General features: G+C 43.5%; 1 protein-coding gene across 1 annotated transcript in view; it reads right to left on the bottom strand.

The window, feature by feature from the left end:
* The window catches only part of LOC139638955 (E3 ubiquitin-protein ligase RNF31-like), a 19,979-nt gene extending 8,484 nt beyond the window's left edge, over positions 1-11,495 (bottom strand). The window contains exons 1-17 of the mRNA XM_071512995.1: positions 11,330-11,495; positions 10,575-10,780; positions 9,589-9,735; positions 8,488-8,643; positions 8,279-8,335; positions 7,537-7,666; positions 7,274-7,435; positions 6,690-6,840; positions 5,748-5,899; positions 5,025-5,155; positions 4,324-4,563; positions 3,773-4,114; positions 2,892-3,077; positions 2,363-2,569; positions 1,622-1,795; positions 789-887; positions 19-108 (exon numbers count right to left, since the gene is read on the bottom strand). Of these exons, the coding sequence (XP_071369096.1) occupies positions 19-108; positions 789-887; positions 1,622-1,795; positions 2,363-2,569; positions 2,892-3,077; positions 3,773-4,114; positions 4,324-4,563; positions 5,025-5,155; positions 5,748-5,899; positions 6,690-6,840; positions 7,274-7,435; positions 7,537-7,666; positions 8,279-8,335; positions 8,488-8,643; positions 9,589-9,735; positions 10,575-10,778 (2,628 nt within the window). The 5' untranslated portion in view covers positions 10,779-10,780; positions 11,330-11,495. The remainder of the gene's footprint in view (positions 1-18; positions 109-788; positions 888-1,621; positions 1,796-2,362; positions 2,570-2,891; positions 3,078-3,772; positions 4,115-4,323; positions 4,564-5,024; positions 5,156-5,747; positions 5,900-6,689; positions 6,841-7,273; positions 7,436-7,536; positions 7,667-8,278; positions 8,336-8,487; positions 8,644-9,588; positions 9,736-10,574; positions 10,781-11,329) is intronic.
* Positions 11,496-22,634: the final 11,139 nt, after the last annotated feature.

The raw sequence follows: 22,634 nt of genomic DNA on the forward strand, positions 1-22,634 counted from the left end.
CTTTTCCTTTGTACTCACAGGTTTCTTGCACTGAGCACAAAAGCTCTTACGGCAAGATGGGCAGGTGACTTTCAGCTGGTCTCCATCATTGATAAACCCGGAGGTGCACTGGAACAGGTGGAAAGATGAGGTGTGTCAATAGAGCAACAATAATAATAATCTTTATTTATATTGCAGAGTTTACAAAGGGATTTACAAAAAGGAATAAGAAGTAAATGTTAAAGAGAAGACAGGGCCAGACATAGCCGTGCTTTAAACGTGATCAGTAAAGTTTTTCTATTATTTCTAATTTAACTGGTAACCAATGTAAAGATGCTAAAATCGCAGCTGTTGCATTCTGAATGAGCTGGAGACATGATGGTGGCTTTTTTTTCGTTTTTTTACATAATAACTCCGTACCACACCCAATTACCCAATTTCCGTCATTTCATTTCGTGCATCATCAGCTATTTTAATTAACTTTCATTTCCCTTGTGATTTCATACATCTTGCTGCTCTGCCTTTTCCCTCCATGTTTAGTTCCGCTGTCATTTAGATTCTGACAATAATCCAGTTGTATTTTCCAAATCATTTCCCCCTCTGTGTTTTATCACGGGGAAAATAAACTACATTGAACTAAACAAAGTCAAAACAAATCTAAAACAAACCTTAACTAAGCGAATGAGAAAAGCACAGAGTACTGACTACAGACTCTGAGAGCTGATATAGTGACAGAGAAGAAGAAGAAGAAGAAGAAGAAGAAGAAGAAGAAGGTTGAAACTGGAATGTGGGAGGAACAGCCGACTCACATGGCAGCACCACAGGAACTTGGGGTCTTTCATCAGAGCATGCTCCGTCAACTTTTTGTGATACAGATCGTACACATCAGGCTCCAGACAGTCTCGCAGCTGGCAGAACAGACACATTGAATTTAATTCAATATACAGACACACACACTCCCACAAACCCATGGAATTGCCCTGCATGAATCAATAAAGTATTACATTATTACCTCTCTCTCTCTCTCTCTATCCCGGCTCTCTATCTTGGAGTTTGTGATGTGCTTATTTCAATTTCTTTTCTCTCATTTAATCTATATTTGTGTTGTTTGTTCTCTGTAATTCAAGTTGTGACACACCTGTTTGTTAAAAGACATTTGACTTGACTTTCCCTGTGTGTACCAGTACTGGTATGCGAGTCTTCTTTCATAAAATATATTTTTGTGTGTGTCTGAACTAAACCGCCTCCTTCACGATTTTTTTATGCAATTTCCACAGTTTAAGGCTGGTAAGAGATCAAATTCATTTTCAGGTGCCATTATATGTGAAAGAAATTGTGGTATAATAATTAATATTCACATTTAGGATGATGATGTTGAGCAAAATCTACAGAGGTGGGTTATATATCCCACAATGGCATTCACTTCTTCATATATTCTTTAGTGTGCTATGTGGTGATATGTGTTTCTCTCTGTGCTCCTACACTTTTCTGCCTCTCTATCTGTGTGTCTCTCTCCCTCTCTCTCTCTCCCTCTCTCTCTCTCTCTCTCTCTCCCTCTCCCTCTCTCTCTCTCTCTCTCTCTCTCTCTCTCTCTCTCTCTCTCTCTCTCTCTCTCTCTCTCTCTCTCTCTCTCTCTGTGCACCTGTATATCCAGGGTGGAGAAGTAGCTGTCCAGCTGTTCAGAGTCGTTGATGTCCGGCCCGGCGCAGACGGGACACACCATGTCTCTGATGTGTTTGTCTCTCACGGCGACGGTGAAGTGCTGCCCGAAACACTCGTGGCACACTGAGCACTGACAGGAGGTCAGTGACTGCATCTGACAGAGAGAGAGAGAGAGAGAGAGAAACAGGTTTTAACAGCTGTGCACTAAATGCTGAATTCCATAACTCATTTGACTGTTATTCCTCTTCCACCAAAATACAGTGGGGTGGTACCAAGCACAGAGGATCAATTTAAAAAAATGTTTTATTGTAAAAAAAAAAAGACAAATTTTTGCATGCCAGTTGATAGCACACACAAAAAAGATATACACACATATCAGGGCTAACTCAGTCCTTATGTGTTTAAATGGCCTAGAAAGAATGTTATTCCTGTTGTATGGGCTGAACTTCAATCAATAGATTTACCAAGTAACAAGGCAACACAATTCATTTGTGTCTTTGTTTGTCATATTGCTTTGGTTCAGTTTGTTTGTACATTTTCTTTTCTTTCTTCGTACTGTGTTTTGTCATTTACAGAGGTCTACCCGTTTTTGAAGTTCCAATTTTTACTGATGCTTGCTTATCTACTGCTGCACTTCTGCTCCATCCACAAGAGTCACTGTCATTTGTTCCACTAAACCAAACTAAACCAACCAACCAGACGCACACCATCAGCAGCCTACCTTGCTGCAGGGGAAAACGCTCAGGCAGCAGGGGCATTCGTTGTTAAGCAGGCGCCTGATGAAGTCCTTATTGTGGGACTCTTTAACAGCTTGCACCACGTCCTCCAGGGTGTAAGTGACACCTGGTTCCTGCAGCAGCGACAGGGCCAGCTCACAGCGCCCCCAGCTGGGCAGGTCGTACAGCGCCAGCAGACGCCGGCACATCCTCTGAGGGGAGCAAATGAGGACAACAAGGAAATTATGAGCTAAAAAATAACGGTTGGTAAACAAGAGATGGGATCAAACAGACGCTTGGACAAAACACCACACCCAAGCCAGCCAAACACGTACACACATGTACACAAACCTGAACGATCATGGTTACCATCAAAGACAAACACTCTGTATCTTTCCTCAATCTCTCTCTTGTAAACACGCTTCATACAAGCACACACACACACACACACACACGCAAGCACATCATGCCAACATCAACACAGGACACCAGGCGTAAACAATTACTGCCCTCAGGCGTAGCGCTCTGCCCGACCTGTTTGTCAGGGTGCTGGGGATCGACAGGCGGCTCGGGCTGGTCGCTCCAGATGCGCTGGTGGAAAGGCTCCAGGAGAGGCCGCTGAAGCAGGGACAAAGCCCCTTTCACCTCTCCTCCGCTCAGCCGCAGGGCTTCGTCACACTGCGGCACTTCCCGGAAGCCCAGAGACTGCAGCTCCTTCACCTGCACACAGAGCCAGATAACAGGCTGGGAAATTACACAGCAGCACATGGTGATACATTTTGTCTGTGGCAGGTAATTCATCATCCCCCCTATCATCATTTAGAGTTCTATTCTATTCTATTCTATTATAAAAATGTAGTTTGCTGGTAAAATGGTGAAACTGGCTGGTTTTGGGATGTACAAGCCACTGGGCTTGCCCGCACTGCCACTGCGAGCAACTTGGTTGATGTGTCGCTCTATTCTGACTAATTGTGGGCTGCGATTGCATCTATGTAGCGGTCTGCAGCTGCAAGGTTTTAAACAGGAAAATCATTAAATATTTTCCATTGCTTTGGTATTGCCTTTCATAACTTTACATCGTTCTGACGAGTCTGACGCTGCATTAATAGAACAACAGAACAAAGTCAACAGTATTGCTTCAGAGCTTCTCCAAGAATCACTTTTTAGATGTTTATTCCTGTAGTCTTTCAAATAAAAGTTACAGAGAAATGGGAAGCTCTGAATGGCTATAATCAACTTCTTGTCCATTTTGCACTTGTCGGGAGGAACTATTGATCATCAAATGAAATCACATCAGTAGGGAAACAAGGAAGCACGGAAATCCGATTGGCTGTTGATAATCAGGATTATCCTTTTCGCTGTACCTGTGCAGCCCTAGTACATAAAGTATATAACTTTTCGTTAAATTCTCTCACCTTGGCCCGCCTGTCTCTCAGCAGCTGTCTCACTGCCCTCTCAGTGTCGCCCCCTGCTGCCAGCCACGCCTGCTTGGCCTCAGCTCTGGACAGCTTGATTCCTTCACCCATGGAGTTAAGACTACGCTGCTCCGACGTCTCTCCGTCTCTCTCAATAGTAGACTGCGTCCCAGAATCCCCTGGTTTGTAGTTTTGCTGGACCGAGGCCGCCATGGCACAGATTTCATCCAGTAAGTGAGGCAGCTCCGATGTCAGCCAATCGCAAGGGTTGATGTTACTGCCGCCGCAAATGCAGAGGGCGGCGTACACTTCCTCTGGGCTGACTCCCTTATTTTCTGCTTCCTAGGAATGAGAAACAGTCAGGATGGGGTAAGGTGAAGTTGTATTATCAAGTGTGCTTAGATTACAGTTGTTTCTGGATAATCTTTGGGGGAAATACTGTTACTTGCAACCCTCGATGCTGCATTCTGATTGTCTCTATTTTCTAACCATGCGTTCACACTGCGAGCAACGTGATCCCCAGTCACCAGAAATCTACTCGCCCAACCTACTCTTATCTGGTTGATTAGTTTGAGGCCGTCTTCCCTCATCAGCTTCTGTCTCTTCAGCTCGTGGCTGACCCTGGGCTTGGGCTGGGGCATCACAGCCAGCTGGGGGGGCTCCTTAGTGGGGGAGTGAGGCTGGAGGAGAGACTGGGGAACAGAAACTGCAGCTGGGTCTTTAGATGTGTTACACATCTCACACACTGCAGTGGGCTTGGTGTTTGCGTAGGTGCACGCCTGGCAGGTCCACTATGAAAAGAAGGAAGGACAAAAAAAGAAAAAAGAAGGGATATATCATAAACAGAGGGATCAAAACAGCAACATGTGCTTGAGGTGTGCTGTACTGAATTGACAAAACACCCCAGGGTTTTTGTGTAAATGAGAAGATGCTTTAAAGGAATACACATTTTTTGAGATTGGCCCGTTTGTCAACTTCCACGTTAAGTGATGAGAACATAGACATCAAATTCATCCAAAATCTTGGTGCATGCCTTTAACATATGTCACTCAGTGGACACATCAGGAGTGCCGTACAGTACCACGTTCCCATATATTTTTATAGTATGCATATATTTTTAGCATGGGTGCCCCAGTCGGAATGGGAAACCTAACCCTGGCAGTGTTAATGTCACGCTCTACCTGCAGAGCCTCAGGTCAAAATAAAGTTTGAGATGTTAAGAGAGCTACATCAGTAAGACTGTAAGACAAACCTCAACCAGAGATCCTGGGGCTGACAGAGCAGGGGTGACAGAGGGGCGGGTGGCCAGGCGAGGGCGCTCACACACCTCACACAGGACGCTGCTGCCTTGGTTCACAACTGTGCAGCTCTTACACTGCCACTCTGGAGGATCGGGCAAACAGACACGAGAACATGGAATTAGGTTCACTCATGTATTAGACATTTCCTGTTTCAAAATCCCATACTTTTCCAGATGTCAGCTTTTTTGGAGATTTGTTGCTTATAGTTTATAACCTTTAACTACGCAGTAGGAAAACTATGAATACATTGTAGCCTATTGTCCACAGTCTCCCAGGGACAGGTTATTTGCTGCAAGGGGATGCTGAATTTCCTAAAATCCTCTCAAAATGTCTTCGGTGTTTTCCTGGAAAATATCTTTAAAAGAATGGCGGGTGTGTGACAGGAAGGTCAGCAGTTTGAATCCCAGACCATGTGGGAAAATGTGGGTGGGGAAAGTTAATGAGAAACACTCTCCCCTTCCTTAACAACCACCATTAAGCAAGAAACTAAACCCCCCAATTACTGCAGTAGAGCTGCTCAGTGGCCGGTAGTAGAAGACAGTGGTTTGTAGTGCGTAGATTCCAGGTGTGAAGTGTCTACCTGTGTGAATGTCATCTTTCCCTGGCTAAATAAAGGTTAAAAAATGATTAACCCTTCTAGTCTTCCTGTAAGCCTGCATAGGTTGAAGTCTGACCTGTGTTGGGTGATGAAGGAACGGACACAGGCTCTTCCTGAGCGCTGGAGGCAGCCGTGGCGAGGCGAGGCCGCTCACAGGTCACACAGAGCACGGCTCGCATCTCGTTCACCGTAGTGCAGTGACCGCACTCCCATGGTGAGAGAGACGGGCTGGGAAACAAGAAGGAACAGCAATGGAATTACATTTACATTTTAGCTGCCTCTCTCATCCCATCTACAGCACTACAATGTCTTTTGGTACGTGGCATGGGGACCATCATCATGTAATCACTTATATTTATATTTTTGTCATTTAGATGAAACTTATCTACAGCAACTTCTAATAAATGAGCAGGGCAAGGGTTCAGTATCTTGCTCAAGGGCACTTTGATAGAGCAGGACAGGACAAATGGCTCTTATACAGATCAAACCTGTGACCTTTAAGGCTGAATTATAGTTCTGTGTGTCACTATAGGTGTCTGCGGTACCGCCGTAGCCCGCAGAGACTCTCACCGTAGCTTCCGTGCACCTCACCAAAATTGTAACTGTAAGTAGGAAGATGCAAGACTGCAATAACTTTGACTGGCCCGCTTCATATTTTGTCCCACCTGTACCTGGTTGATGTCTGCCGATAGTGAAGACAACATGGAGCAGATTGAAGAGAGACGAGATGAGGAGGTTCGCAAATAAGTTAATTTCTAGGACACCTCATCTCCGAATTATAAACATTACTAGATGTCACAGAATTCGTGGTGAGAAATATCCCAGAACATGAGTTTCAGAGAATGTAAACAATACCACTTCGATGCCAAACTATGAACTATGAATCAGCCTTTAGGGTGTGGAATGATCACTCTAATCAGTAGGCCAACCTGCTGATCCAAATAAGGAAATAAACTTAACAGTAAATGGCTATGTTCATGCCTGTGTCTATTACAGAAAGGTTCCTGTTTTTCCCCACCTGGATGTTTTGGCCGGTGTAAGGACGGTTCTGTCGTGCCCTTTGCGGTCAGGGTGAGAGTGGAAAAGCCTGTCGCAGTTCAGACACAGCCTCTGAACACAGGTGGAGCACTGCGCATGCACAGAGGAAATACCACAGATGGAGCAGGTCTCTTTAGGGGAAAAAAAACAAGAAAAGACAGGTTAAAATATGATGACTACCATATTTTTGTACTACTTGCATATCCACATGAATGAGGTCATTTTTGGCTAAACCTATCTTTTTGACCCACTATCAGAACTTAAGTGGCAAATATAGAAACAATACATTTTGTTTGATTGATGATGTTTGATTTAGTGATTTTGGGATATCATGACACATACTACTGCGGTCTAAATTGTTGATAACAAGCACATTTTATTTAAAAACTCTGACAAAGTGAGGTATGAAACATTTTGAGGAATATTATTTGAAAATTTCAGTTTTGCATTTCAGCATTACCATTCGATTCAATGAGATGAACATCACTTTGATTATTTAACATGTGATTTTGCATACATGAGCCATATCGTGATATATATTGATATAAAAAAAAAGTAACATACCCTGTTTGGGTTTCTGTATTCTGTCTCTCTTGTGACTGGCTCTGGACGGATGGCGGTGGAAGAGGTCATCACATGCATCGCAGAAAGGCAGATGGCCACAAGACGGGCAAAGCAGAGTGGAAGTGCCACCGCACAGATTACATTTGCTAGCGGGAGGAGAGGCTGGAGAGGAAGAAAAAGTACTGAATGATACTGACCGGGCATTTGATGGAATTCTGGGTAGCAGGAACTGTGGTTAGAAGGTGCGGCGGTGTGCGGCTCACCTGTGGAGGGTTTGGGGGGTTCTCCATGCCCAGGAACCTGAGTGGGCTTCGCTGGGATGGACGGGGCCTGGGACTTCTCTCCTTGCTCCTCCCCAGGCAGGATAACCACAGCGTCACACACCACCTTCTCCTGAGGAAACCAGCACAGCAGACAGTTAACACTCTTCACACTGTGCGCATGTGAGGAGCTGGAGGAGAGGAAAACATATACGACTGCAACTCATAACAGAGGACACAGCAGTGTTGCAGTGTTGAGTATCGGAACTGAAAAATTTGAGATAAAAGTTTTTTCAGAACCAGTACTGTAATTCTGTTGTTTCACATTACGTTTACAGGTTTGCTTTTATGTAATGTTTGTGATTTTGCCCAGTTTTTAATTAAGCTTGTGTTGTTTTTTTATGTCTTTATTTTCAACTGCTTTTTCTGATAAATATGCCTCCCAATTTTTGAGAAATATACTACATACTACACTTCCAGAACCGGTAATCTATTTTGTTGTGTTTCATGTCACACTTGCTACTGGCCGTTTGCAAAGAAGTCATTCATGAACATAAATCCTTGTAAAAACGTATATTTCATGCAGATCAAGTTTTAGTAGAAAATCATGCTTGAGATGATGTAATCTGTTTGTATGATTGTGCTTTGTATGGTTGTGCCAAAGTACCAAAGTCAACCTTTTGGTATTGTGACGACACTCAAAAACAGGTTCAAACGTACAGTCACTGCAAATGTTTGTACAGACCTGCTGGATGACAAATGGGATGATATCTTTGAAGGATTCTGGGTGAGGATGTGTTCCCTGAGACAAACAAACAAAAAATCCACAGAGGAATAAGGGAGGACTGAAATGAAACAGCGAATTCCTCGCACAAGAACAATGAGTTGACCATCATCACAGATGTTTTGGATTGCTTACAAAGAAGCTTGCAGACGCCTCAACTGAACCCTCACCTTGATGAGCATGTCCACCTCCGAGCGCAGGGTCATGACCTCGATCGTCACCGCGGCAACTTTGTCAGTATCTGGGTCGGAGACATCATCAGGGAAACTGAGGCCATCTAACTGCTGATTGGTGTAGCCGTAGAGATACAGGACGCCACGCCCACCCTGCGGAAGGCAGCCAGAGTTGAGATCTTTGTTCTTGATTATTCAAATTAGACATGAGACAGTTAACCTAGATAAGGCTGACCTTCAGACCTTCTCTCCACAATACAAGCCTCAGCAAGTTACTCATTACAGATGATAATGTGAATAGTGTTGCGAAAAATATGGAAAAAAAATAAAAGGTCCTGCTTTCTGTATTAAACCTTTATTTATCCAAGGAAATTTAACTGAGCAATGTTTTTTTCAACATTATCTTGCTTCACACTCACACCATTACGTTATACACATTCACACCTGGAAGCTGCCCAATACAAACAAAGTCTTCTACTGAGCAGCTGCACCTGATTGGTGCGCAATATCTTACACAAGGAGGTGTGAAAAAGAAAAATACCAAGTGCCCAATGATAGCTATCACTGTGCCTAATTTGTAGCGTATTCGGTTGTAGCTTAAGACTTCTCACTTACCATTCTTTTAGCAAAACAATTTGCATTGATGACGGACCTCCTCCTTTTTTTACACTATTCCCTGTAGATAGACTGCTGTCATCAGCAGAGTGTTGCCCTTCTTTTATCCACAGATCTGCCTGCTTATGAGCTTGAAGTAACGAAACTTCTATAATCCATGCGTGAAAAGGGAGGAAAACCCCATGGTGTTTTTTTTTGGAAGTTGTTTGCGGCATCTATTTCATGTATTTTATTTGCTGACAGAATAAAACATACCAGAGAGGGGGAAAAAGCGTGTCCCCACTGGATTAAATCTAATGATCAGAGGAAGGGAAATCAAAAGCAGAAGGAGGGAAATCCCCTCCATCCCCCCTGGCAAATCGCATGGTTGTTGGTGTCTTCTATAGTGCAGTAATAACAATGAAAAACCCCTGTGAAATAGGAAGATCTGAACTAAACACAGGTTACCACGGAGCTAGACACCTTGGCAGGGTTTTTCCTCACCTTAATGGCGTCCACAGTGGCCCTGAACACTGGGTTGTTGTGCTTGACACTGCGCCAGTATCTGGGCCTGGTGGGGCTGGTCAGGTTGCAGCCGTACTTCTCCAGGATGCTCAGGGCCTTGATCAGTCTACTCAACGACTCCACAGCCTGAGGTAGAGATGAACTGACTAGGTTAGTGCTGTAACCTGAGCTGCTACACCTACATAAAGAATGCAGTGAAATAAAAATGTCTCTGTGCAGGTAAAGCTGGTCAGAGTGAGTGTATTTGTGTGTCTGTGTGTGGCGTGTACCATTACACAGGTTCTGATGTAGCCATGCCTTGTGTTAAAACCTGGCTTGGATGTTATCGGAAAGGAGTGAGAGTGGGTATATCATCAAACGGACACCTCACATTACTAAGCAAATGTGTATGTGAATATGTGACTATGAGGCGTATCACATAGAGGTGTGTGAACAGCCTAAAGCCTGACAAATTAGGAGTGCTTGTGTAATTATGCATGGTGGATTTCTGTAAGCAAAGGTGTAGATTTGGTGTTTGTTATCAGCGTTGATCACAAGCACAAACATCACTTCCCTTTTAAAAAAAACTGAGCCTTTCACCTAGTTGTTTGAAACCCCTTTTAATGCAAGTCTTTAAAGGCAAATTAGACTATGTTTCATATTTTGATTAATGCTTACCCTTCAGATCAGGTGTGCAGTTTAGCAATGTATTACTATATCTCATATTGACCAATAATTCTCTTCACTCCTTTCTCTCATACCTGTTTACTTTCCTCATAAATTTCTACCTTTTGTTGAATTAAGTGAGGGAAAACATTGCATTCCTACTACTACTACGCCCATAGCATGTCAGTGTGATTTTCTGTTAAGGGTTTGATTTGAAGTGTTTCCTCCCCAAGGCTGAAATGAAATCTACACCCCTTCAAGGAAACACCTGTGGCTGGCAGGTAGCATCACCTGTAATCCACGTGGAGAGAAACCCTTACCTCCGGTCTGCTGCGGACCGCCGTGTTCTCCCTCAGCATGTCCTCCGCTGTGATGTGGCAGTACTTGTCAGACAGAGACAGAGGGAGGCTGGCCATGGCCTGGACCTCGGCCTTCACATCCTGGGCAGAGCCTGAGGAGGACAGGTGGGACATGGCTCTCCTCCTCACCTCCTCCAGCTGGGCGGACGGCGGGCTGCTGCTCATTTCTGCCAGACGGGGAAGACGACAGACAACAGGTCAAGGGAGGGTGATGTTTTAAAGAGAGTAGTGAGCTACCTAGGGCTAAAAAAAAACAACAGGGAAAACACACAGTGGAAATGGTTTGGTTTAACTTAAGCCAGTGGTTCCAAAAGTGGGGTATTTTAGGGGGTGCCAGCAAAATGAGTAATAGTTTATTACAACTGTTTTGTAATTCACTAGAAGTTTTGAGAGAATTTAATGTTAAGCACAATGATATGAGAGAATGATATGAGAAACTGTACATCGATCATAGTTTCACTCTCCCCACCCTACAGTATCAGTTGCCCAAATGTCTCAAATCAAAACATAAGCAACAACACAAAATCTTCTCAGATGAGCCTCCTTAGGACTAAATCTTATCAAATGGGAGTCTGTGGTCTCATCTGTTTGCGGGTTCTTGGTATGAAAAAGTTCTGGAAACCTCTGACTTACAGTAAGCTAGCAAGCTAACCGGGGTAACAAGAATTCAGTTGAAACCGAAAGTTGCTGAGAAATATAACGTTAGCGTTACATACTTGCCCGATTACCGTCTTTACGCTTTCAGTTTCTTTCGACAACTACTCCGTTATCCCGGTCCCCCGAGGAAAGTCTTTATGTTGAGAGGAATAATGTGCCATTACACATCATATTAACGGTTAATAACGTTTAACGGACAGTCGGTTGGTACTCTCTGCAGCTAGCTTTCAGACGGAACTGGAGTTGTTGTGCCGCTTGACATTTACAGAGCGGAGGTGTTTACTGGGGGAGCGTCACACATTGGAGGCGGGCTCTGCACCCGTACACACACACACACACACACACACACACACACACTTTAGTTATTCGTATAGACCACAGTAAAAAGACCACCGTCGGTTTTATAAGTCTACTAGGCTACTAGTTAGTAGTAATTGTTCTTCCGCCAAGCAATATAGTTCTTGAACGGTTGCTAAACCAGTGATTCTCAACCTTTTTCATATCAAGGACCCCTAATTTATTACATTTTAGAGCCATGGACCCCCATTTGATGAGATTTTGTCTCTCAGACCCAAATCTGAAAATATTTTTATTGTTAGAGAATTCCATGACTATCTGTATTGCAGGTAGAGAGATAACAGTGAAACTATGATCAAAATAGTAATTTTTCTACATTCTCTAATTGTATTCACGTCTTGTAAATGAAATAATGGTGAAGTTTAACAATTTATCAATTTGCTGGGGACCCCCTGGAATCCACTCAAGGACCCCTGGTGGTCCCCGGACCCCACGTTGAGAACCACTGCGCTAAGCCACATAAACTAGCGGTAGAGGCTAAACAGCTGTGATCTAAATGTATGAGAAAAAATAGATGATAAAACATAGATGTGATTATGTAAAATGCTGGTGAACAGAGTGATTTCAATGCATGCAATTTGGAAAAATTGAGTGACAAATTATCAAGTGATTTGATTGGTTAGGATTTGATTGAAACCGTGGTGATCTGATTATAAAAAGAGGCACAGTAGGCTAATTTCCCTCACTTCATCTATCATTCCTCATTTTATCATTACTGTAAAATCTAAAAACTGACATTTATAATTTAAGGCAAGTATAGCCTCTTTTCCTATGAGTAAAGTAAAAAAAAAAAAAAAAGTAACTGATAAATTTGGAAGAAATGAAAGTGAATGTTCTGCCTGTTTGGCTCTCAGCTTGAATAAAGAAAAGTAGTATTTTTCTGATGCTTCTTCTGTAAATGACTGGACAAATTAAGCAAGGATGGGACACAGATTTCTAAAAAAATACACGTTGATCAACTGTTTAGATGGGGTGATGACAAAACTGAGACACTTAGATATTCTTTGTCTGGTAACTGTAATATTACGAGTGAAACTGAAATAGTAATTTGTTACACTACTCTTTAATGGTCAAAACAACTGTAACATGTTGAGTAAGGTGTTGCCACTGAAGACTCTGTATATAGTTTGAAAATGATAATGGAAACAGATTCAGAAGCGTAAGATACAAAAACTAATAGGCTGTAACTGATTTTTGATGTCTGTTGTAACCAATGAATTTGCTAGCAGGTGAGTGTGACCTATCACAACATGGGTCACAACTTCATGGTAGTTTGTCATCATTAAACTTGATACACTTGTACTAGAGTGCATTATAAACATATAGCTCAGGCCAATCATCCAAGCATGTTTTAGTGTGTAAATAAAATTTGCTTATGGTTTATCAGTGTGGGCGTGGCTTATCATACCGTGTTTTATTACCCAATTTCCTGAGAGATTTTATACCTACAGACCTAAATCTTTGCTTACAGTAAGAATTGGCAATGATACAAGTCCCCCAGCAAATATGACAGTAATTAGACACATGGTGGTAAAGATTTCAAAAGGTCCCCAGTAAAACTTACAAAACTTCCTATAGGTTGTCTTCAGTGTCAATTAATCATTACTGTCTTGTTCATTTGTTTTCAGTTAATTGGTCTGTGTGTGTGTGTGTTTGTGTTTGTGTGTGTATGTTTAGGTGGATAAGCAGATATGCCAGTTCTTCTGCATGTAGGTAAGTAATTAGGTGACAATTTGTGCAGATTTGGACTTATATTCTGTATATGTATGTTTGCTTTTAATGTTGCATCAATTCATGTACTTTCACCAACAGTTTCATGTGAGACTATATTGTCTAGTAGTAATATGTTGTTAGACCTAGCAGCTAACAACCTCAAGTACAGTATATTATATATATATATATTATTTTTCTGTTCATTTGAATATATATTCCATTTATTTAGTGGGCGATTCACCGTGCTGTATTTGGGAATTTTGTAAGATACACTGACTCGCTTAACTGTTTTGATTTTACCTTTACTTATAAGAACCACCAGTGTTTACTGTTGAAAGCAATGCCTTTAATTTTATATATTTACTTATATATATTTACATTTATATATTTATATATTATAGTTTATATTTTTTACACTCAAAGTGGATAATTCTGCTGCTGAATGGGCAGCAGTGGCTTTATGACATCAGAATGGGCAGCATTCTGTCATGTTCTGTTGGTTGCTGACAACTTGTCAGATGAAGTTCAACTATGCTGCAGACGACAAGCTTACTCGTAGATAAAGTATATTCTTCATAGATAATTCTTTTTAGTTTTTACCAAAACTATTTCAAACATGGTCTTCTGGCCTTTCACTCACCGGAAGGTAAGTTTCACAGAAGTACAGATTTTCAGTAGTTTCTACACTTTTAATGTGACCTTGTAAATGGAGAATGTTGGCATTACACAGACTTGCATTCGATAAGTGTTTTGCAGATACTTTCTTCTGTGAGTCCAAGTTTTGTCAACTTATATTATTTATGAAGGCAGCTTATGTCTCTGTCATATTTAACCATGTGTACTTTTCTTTGTTCCAATCAGCACAAACCAACAAGCCCGGATCTCACTGGCAAACTGCCCTGCAGTCCACAGGGGAGGTAAGGAAACTCTTCATGACTATATTCCTTCACTTTCTATGGTCCTTTCATTAGCTAGTTTATTCAGTTTGATGGACAATTTCACCCAAACCTCTTATCACATGCCTCTTACCTAATACCACATCATTTGTAAGCCAAAAATCCTCATAGAGAAAAAACAGAATGAAGTAACTGATCCAGTCCATCTTTGATAGAAATAAGATGTAAATCTCCACTATTAGCTTCATTACTATCACCTTAGTACATGACAGAATAACCAACTGTGTTTTTCTTTATCAGTATCAACATCTTGAAGGCTCCCAGAGAGGAGAACGGGGTCGCCGGCCCTCCATCCACCTCGGCCCGCTCAGTCACAGCACCTGAGACTGAGCCCAAGCAGAAGCCCAAGAAGCTTCCTTGGTGGCGCAGGCCGCGTGGCTGTAGCCACAAGGTACGTTTCACACAAAGTGCCGGTGCTAAACATTCACCAGGTTTTTAGTCGTTTGTAGATTTTACGTTTGGACTTGTAAATTGTGAGTCCAAGTTTTGCCAGCTTACATTAGTTATGAAGGCAGCTTATGTCTCTGTCATATTTAACCATGTGTACTTTTCTTTGTTCCAATCAGCACAAACCAACAAGCCCGGATCAGAAGGTAGTTGAGGCTGATGATGGCAAACTGCCCTGCAGTCCACAGGAGAGGTAAGGAAACTCTTCATGACTATATTCCTTCACTGTCTATGGTCCTTTCATTAGCTAGTTTATTCAGTTTGATGGACAATTTCACCCAAACTTCTTACACACCCTCTTTAATGCCACATCATTTGTAAGACCAAAATCCCCATAGAAAAAAAACAGAATGAAGTAATTGATCCAGTCCATCTTTGATAGAAATAAGATGTAAATCTCCACTATTAGCTTCATTACTATCACCTTAGTACATGACAGAATAACCAACTGGGTTTTTCTTTATCAGTATCAACATCTTGACGGCTCCCAGAGAGGAGAACGGGGTCACCGGCCCTCCATCCAACTCGGCCTGCTCAGTCACAGCACCTGAGACTGAGAAGCATCAGAAGGCAAAGAAGCTTCCTTGGTGGCGCAGGCGCAAGGTACGTTTCACACAAAGTGCCGGTGCTAAACATTCACCAGGTTTTTAGTCGTTTGTAGATTTTACATTTGAACTTGTAAATTGTGAGTCCAAGTTTTGCCAGCTTACATTAGTTATGAAGGCAGCTTATGTCTCTGTCATATTTAACCATGTGTATTTTTCTTTGTTCCAATCAGCACAAACCAACAAGCCCGGATCAGAAGGTAGTTGAGGCTGATGTCAAACTGCCCTGCAGTCCACAGGAGAGGTAAGGAAACTCTTCATGACTATATTCCTTCACTTTCTATGGTCCTTTCATTAGCTAGTTTATTCAGTTTGATGGACAATTTCACCCAAACCTCTTATCACATGCCTCTTACCTAATACCACATCATTTGTAAGCCAAAAATCCTCACAGAGAAAAAACAGAATGAAGTAATTGATCCAGTCCATCTTTGATAGAAATAAGATGTAAATCTCCACTATTAGCTTCATTACTATCACCTTAGTACATGACAGAATAACCAACTGGGTTTTTCTTTATCACCAGTGTCAAAATCTTGAAGGCTCCCAGAGAGGAGAACGGGGTCGCCGACCCTCCATCCACCTCGGCCCGCTCAGTCACAGCACCTGAGACTGAGACCAAACAGAAATCCAAGAAGCTTCCTTGGTGGCGCAGGCGGCGTGGCTGTAGCCACAAGGTACGTTTCACACAAAGTGCCGGTGCTAAACATTCACCAGGTTTTTAGTCGTTTGTAGATTTTACGTTTGGACTTGTAAATTGTGAGTTGTGAGTCCAAGTTTTGCCAGCTTATATTAGTTATGAAGGCAGCTTATGTCTCTGTCATATTTAACCATGTGTACTTTTCTTTGTTCCAATCAGCACAAATCAACAAGCCCGGATCAGAAGGTAGTTGAGGCTGATGATGGCAAACTGCCCTGCAGTCCACAGGGGAGGTAAGGAAACTCTTCATGACTATATTTCTTCACTTTCTATGGTCCTTTCATTAGCTAGTTTATTCAGTTTGATGGACAATTTCACCCAAACTTCTTACACACCCTCTTTAATGCCACATCATTTGTAAGACCAAAAAAAAAAAATACAGAATGAAGTAATTAGCTAAATAGCTTCATTACTATCACCTTAGTACATGACAGAATAACCAACTGTGTTTTTCTTTATCACCAGTGTCAAAATCGTGAAGGCTCCCAGAGAGGAGAACGGGGTCGCCGGCCCTCCATCCACCTCGGCCCGCTCAGTCACAGCACCTGAGACTGAGACCAAACAGAAGCCCAAGAAGCTTCCTTGGTGGTGCTTCTGTAGCAGCAAGGTACGTTTCACACAAAGTGCCAGTGCTAAACATTCACCAGGTTTTTAGTAGTTTGTGTGAAAGTTGTGAATGAGAGTGCTGTACAAAAATATATTTGATATAGTTTATTAGTCTATTGCTGCTGCCTCTGCTGTATTTAACCATGTGTGTATTTCTTTCCCCTACACAAGGATGAGGTGGTCGAGTGCATTTCTCCCACCAAAGTGAAGAAAGCCACCAGCAGCAGTGGCATTAAGAAAAAGTCTGCCTCCACTGAGGAGGAGAAGCCTGATAAGAAGGATGTCAAGTTAGTGATCATCATCCATGAGGTGGGACATCCAAAGCCCACCCAGGCTTGGATTCCTCTCCAGGCAACTTCTGGACAGCAGCCAGCAGTCCAGAGCCATGACCTTCCAGCTGACACCCAGGGCCTCTCTATGGAGCAGCTCACCTGCCTCGGGTAAGCACACACACACACACACACACACACACACAATGAATGTTCATTTGCATGCATGTGTACACATAAGATACAAAGCTGTGACATGAAATGAATCTGTGCAATACTAGTAAAACATAGCTAGAGAGAAGAAAATTACTTTGTGATTTCTCATTGGAGGAGATATGATATTGTTGTGTTCTCTGACTTGTTGTGTTCGTGTCTAAGGTTTCCCAACCTGGCGCAGACCTGCTATATGAACTCTAGCCTGCAGAGCCTCCTGACCCTGAAAACACTCTTTCAGGAGTTCAGCCGCCAACATAAGGTTTGGAGTTCAGTCCCTGAGGCTAGAGTCATCAGGTACATGTGTGCCCATCCATTCACACACACACACACACACACACATGTAGCTTCCCTACTTAGCAGTGACGCACACAACCATTCTTAAGTTGTCCCAGAGACTTGCAGCTCAAAAAGAAATAACAGAATACTCAGATAGCGGTCTCTTGTCTCTTCCACTCTGTCCTCTTTTCCTTTGCTCTCTCCAGCGAGTTTGTGGACGTCAGAGTGTCTCGTTTCACCAGCAGCACGACACACAAATGTAATGTCCTCCAGAGATTCAAGAGGACCGTCTCTGCCCAGGCCATAGAGTTCCAAGATAACAGGCAACATGTGAGTACACTTTTCATCTTCAACAGAGAGCGCAGCCGCACACAGATCTTTACTGAAAATTTTATGGGATTTTTTTTTTTCATCACCTGCTGATACTTTATCCTCTGAGTGTTGAGTTCTCTGTTTATTTCTCTGTCTATTTTCTGTGTGTGTGTGTGTGTGTGTGTGTGTGTGTGTGTATATTCAGGATGCCCATGAGTTCATTGGCTGTTTGCTGGATCAGATGAAGTCTCTGTCTCCAGTGCTGCAGGCCGCAGCATCGAAGAGGGGCGAGAATTACATCTGCCCAGTGGAGACTCAACTGGCTTTTACAATGCAGAGCACCAGGACCTGCAAAGGGTAAGACTACACATCACACACATGTTTATACCTGCTGGGACGTCATGGGAGGCTAAAGACTTGTAGTTTCAGGATTCAATTGGGACACCACAGAGACGTTTGAAATGCAGGACACCCCTCAACACTACAACACAGATCTGGTGGCATTTTCAACTTGAATCATTTTGTTTTGTGATTCTACAGTCTAAATGTCAGCAAGTCTCTTGATATTATGCTCCTTTACTGTGTAGATGCGGTGCGCAGTCCTTGAACAGGGAGAACTCCACCAACCTTTCCCTGGACCTGGTGCCTGGAGGCTCAGTGGGCCAGTCGCTGCAGCGATACCTGATGGTAAGTGGCATTAGGATCGTCTGATGTGACACTCAATGCTCCCATAGTATTCATTTTTCACCATTTTGAGTTGTTGCCATCCGGGCAAATGTGTAAACTAAAGCACGCTTCCTTGCTGCTGTGCTGTGCTGCAGGAGGAAGAGTTGGAGTATCGTTGCGAGTGTGGAGCAGGCAAATCTGCCCGGCAGTGGTCCTTCTTGACCATGCCCAGGTGAGTGACATCACATCCATCACAAACACACCACCCAAGAGTGAGCTCGACTATTTCTCGAGCGGGTTTGTTCGACTATTAACTTGTTTGTTTCACCATCTTGTCCCCCCTTTCTACTCCGCATCCCTGCTCCTATCTTTTCCTCTCCATCTCTTCCCCTTCATCCCTGTCTTTTGTGTCTACAGTGTGCTGGTCCTCCAATTGAAACGCTTCGGGTACACTGCACATGGCAACCTGAAGATGCAGCAGCCTGTTGTTCTGTCCAGAGAGCTGGTGGTGGAATCTGGACAGGCACAGCACACTGCTGACCGTGTGACCCCCGTCAGCCCTCCTCCTGCTTCAGGTACCGTGGTGACATTTGAACTCGATGTCTTACACATAGACTGATGTATACCTGATGTTTACATTGACACCAGATTTGTAACCCGACAGCTATGCTAAAGAGAAACAGTTTAGTGAAAAATTCTTCTGTGATCCAGTTTTTGCAAGCAGAGGAAATTATTGCTTTTGATGCTTGAAATGAAATAGTTGACTTTAGAAATGTAGTGCATACAGTATTCTGTATATTTAGAACAGTGTAATATGGATGGTGATATTTGTATTTGAAATGCATAGACCCAGAATAAAGTTTAGTACGAAATACTGGATAGTAAGTTAGTAACAGACTCGTATCCTCTGCTGTTTTTCTTCCCGTTCTTTTATGATCCAGGCACAGGGAGTGGTGAGGAGAAAGACCCCATGGTGAGGATAGAGATAGAGATAGATGGATAAGTACTGAGAGAGAGAGAGAGAGAGAGAGAGAGAGAGAGAGAGAGAGAGAGACAGGGAGAGAGAGAGAGAGACAGAGAGAGAGAGATTGAAAAGGAATATTAAAAACCAAATAATAGGCCACAGACAGTTGTGTGCAGGTCAACTGATCATTTAAATTAGTAAATGTGCTCACTGTGTGTTTTGGTATTTTGTTTGCGTGTGTAGCAACTGTTAGTAACTGTGTTGTTTCTCAGGCCGTGACTCGCTACAGACTGGTCAGCGTACTGAGCCACATCGGCTCCACAGCGAACTCAGGTAAGATCAGCACACACTGCAGTGGACTATTTTATTTTACTATTTTAATTATTGATCCATCTATCCATTATCATGGCTTACGTGAGTTGGAGCGAGTAGGTGAGCAGTGTCTTTAGGTGTCCCACGTAACACTGGGTCCTCTCCTCTCAGGCCATTACATCAGCGACGGAGCCTACCGAGAGGGGGAGTCCGACGACCAGACAGACCGCTGGCTCACTTACGATGATGCTGAGGTCACCGAGGCGACCGGCGAGTCTGTCTGCATCCAGCGGAAACGCAGCGCATACGTCCTCTTCTACGAAAAACAAGTAAGAGGACAGCACCGTCACTAAAGTCAAACAGAAGATGATGTGGAAGAGACAGACAGAGAAAAAACACACACACTGATGTTCTTTAAATTTGCCAGTTTCCCCAGATTGCAAACCCACACACACATCTCACAGTCCACATGATTTCTCGGTCAGATCGATTCAGAGTTCAGAGGGACAGGGATTCGGGATGCCACCCGTCTAATGTTGATTAAATCCACTAATACTGTACTTATGTGTGCCGTCTGTGTTCTCAGCAGTAGAAGAGGCGGAGGTCGGTGGGACGGTCCTGCAGTGAGCTGGACGGCTGTTTAGATCAGCGGCCCTCAGCCATCTGCCAGCGAGGCCGGAGCAACCAGCACATCCAACTACCCGGCACCAACCTGGACCTAAACCCACCATGCTTCAGGCTCCCTAAGAGGACCTAGAAGAAGGACCGCAGGTGAGTATGGTTTTTCTCTCTCTCTCTCTTCTCTTCATCTTCCCTGTGCAACTGATGAAGGTGGAGGTGAAGATGGAGGCAGGGGAGGAGGACGGACTACCTGCGTGTCCAGCGGACCGGTGAGCGGACGACCGACGGAGCGACCGGATGCCACCGTGCCCAGAGGAGGATGGGATTCCCCCAGAGAGCCTGGCTCCTCCCAAGGTTTCTTCCTCTCAGAGGGAGTTTTTCCTTGCCACTGTCGCCTCTGGCTTTACAGCAGACCATCTGCCCTCCTCCAGGTAGTCACCAACACAGGGAACGAAAAAAAAAAAAAAAAAATCCCTTTCAATCCTTGTCCTTCCCGCTCCTCCGGAAGAGTGAGAAGGACGGTGTTTTCGTTCCCTGTGTCAGTCATGACGTGGAGATGGTTAGTCTACGGCAGCATATTCATGTCACAGTGGGAAAAAAATATAGGCTCAGTATCTCATATCTGAGTATCTCATCATTTTCACGTTATAATGACATCTTTTCTTGTTATTACGACATACCAACTTATCTCATTATAACGAGAAACGTTTCTCATTATAATGACATACCAACATGACACCAAGACACCTTCGAATGTTGTTGTAATGAGAAAAGATCTGTAGCCTAGAAAACAACTCAGCAACAACAATCAGACAAATTCAACTCATCCTGACTCAGACACAAGTTGATATCTCGTTATAACGAGAAAACTTTCTCATTATAATGAGATATCAACTTGTGTCTCTCTCTCTCTCATGTTCTCCCCTTCTCCTTCTTTTGTGTTCTCCCCCTCTTCTCTTGTGTTCTCTCCCTCTTGTCTTCTCTCCCTCTTCTCTTGTGTTCTCTCCCTCTTGTCTTCTCTCCCTCTTCTCTTGTGTTCTCTCCCTCTTCTGTTATCTCCCTCTCCTCTCATGTTCTCCCCTTCTTCTTCTTTTGTGTTCTCCCGCTCTTCTCTTGTCTTCTCTCCCTCTTCTGTTATCTCCCTCTCCTCTCATGTTCTCCCCTTCTTCTTCTTTTGTGTTCTCCCACTCTTTTCTTGTCTTCTCTCCCTCTTCTGTTATCTCCCTCTCCTCTCATGTTCTCCCCTTCTTCTTCTCTTGTGTTCCCTCTCTCTTCTCTAGTGTTCTCTCTCTTCTCTTGTGTTCTCTCCCTCTTCTGTTATCTCCCTCTCCTCTCATGTTCTCCCCTTCTCCTTCTTTTGTGTTCTCCCCCTCTTCTCTTGTGTTCTCTCCCTCTTGTCTTCTCTCCCTCTTCTCTTGTGTTCTCTCCCTCTTCTGTTATCTCCCTCTCCTCTCATGTTCTCCCCTTCTTCTCTTGTGTTCTCTCTCTTCACTAGTGTTCTCTCTCTTCTCTTGTGGTCTCTCCCTCTTGTGTTCTCTCCCTCTTCTGTTATCTCCCTCTCCTCTCATGTTCTCCCCTTCTTCTTCTTTTGTGTTCTCCCACTCTTCTCTTGTCTTCTCTCCCTCTTGTGTTCTCTCCCTCTTCTGTTATCTCCCTCTCCTCTCATGTTCTCCCCTTCTTCTTCTTTTGTGTTCTCCCGCTCTTCTCTTGTCTTCTCTCCCTCTTGTCTTCTCTCCCTCTTCTGTTATCTCCCTCTCCTCTCATGTTCTCCCCTTCTTCTTCTTTGGTGTTCTCCCACTCTTCTCTTGTCTTCTCTCCCTCTTGCCTTCTCTCCCTCTTCTGTTATCTCCCTCTCCTCTCATGTTCTCCCCTTCTTCTTCTCTTGTGTTCCCTTTCTCTTCTCTAGTGTTCTCTCTCTTCTCTTGTGTTCTCTCCCTCTTCTGTTATCTCCCTCTCCTCTCATGTTCTCCCCTTCTCCTTCTTTTGTGTTCTCCCCCTCTTCTCTTGTGTTCTCTCTCTTCTCTTGTCTTCTCTCCCTCGTCTTCTCTCCCTCTTCTGTTATCTCCCTCTCCTCTCATGTTCTCCCCTTCTCCTTCTTTTGTGTTCTCCCCCTCTTCTCTTGTCTTCTCTCCCTCTTCTCTTGTGTTCTCTCCCTCTTCTGTTATCTCCCTCTCCTCTCATGTTCTCCCCTTCTTCTCTTGTGTTCTCTCTTCACTAGTGTTCTCTCTCTTCTCTTGTGGTCTCTCCCTCTTGTCTTCTCTCCCTCTTCTGTTATCTCCCTCTCCTCTCATGTTCTCCCCTTCTTCTTCTTTTGTGTTCTCCCGCTCTTCTCTTGTCTTCTCTC

This window comes from Centroberyx affinis, unplaced genomic scaffold, assembly GCF_046629955.1.
Source record: "Centroberyx affinis isolate AG114_WGS23_722 - 3 ecotype Tasmania unplaced genomic scaffold, CSIRO-AGI_Caff_v1 ptg006693l_1, whole genome shotgun sequence".
In the NCBI taxonomy this organism is placed as follows: domain Eukaryota; kingdom Metazoa; phylum Chordata; class Actinopteri; order Beryciformes; family Berycidae; genus Centroberyx; species Centroberyx affinis.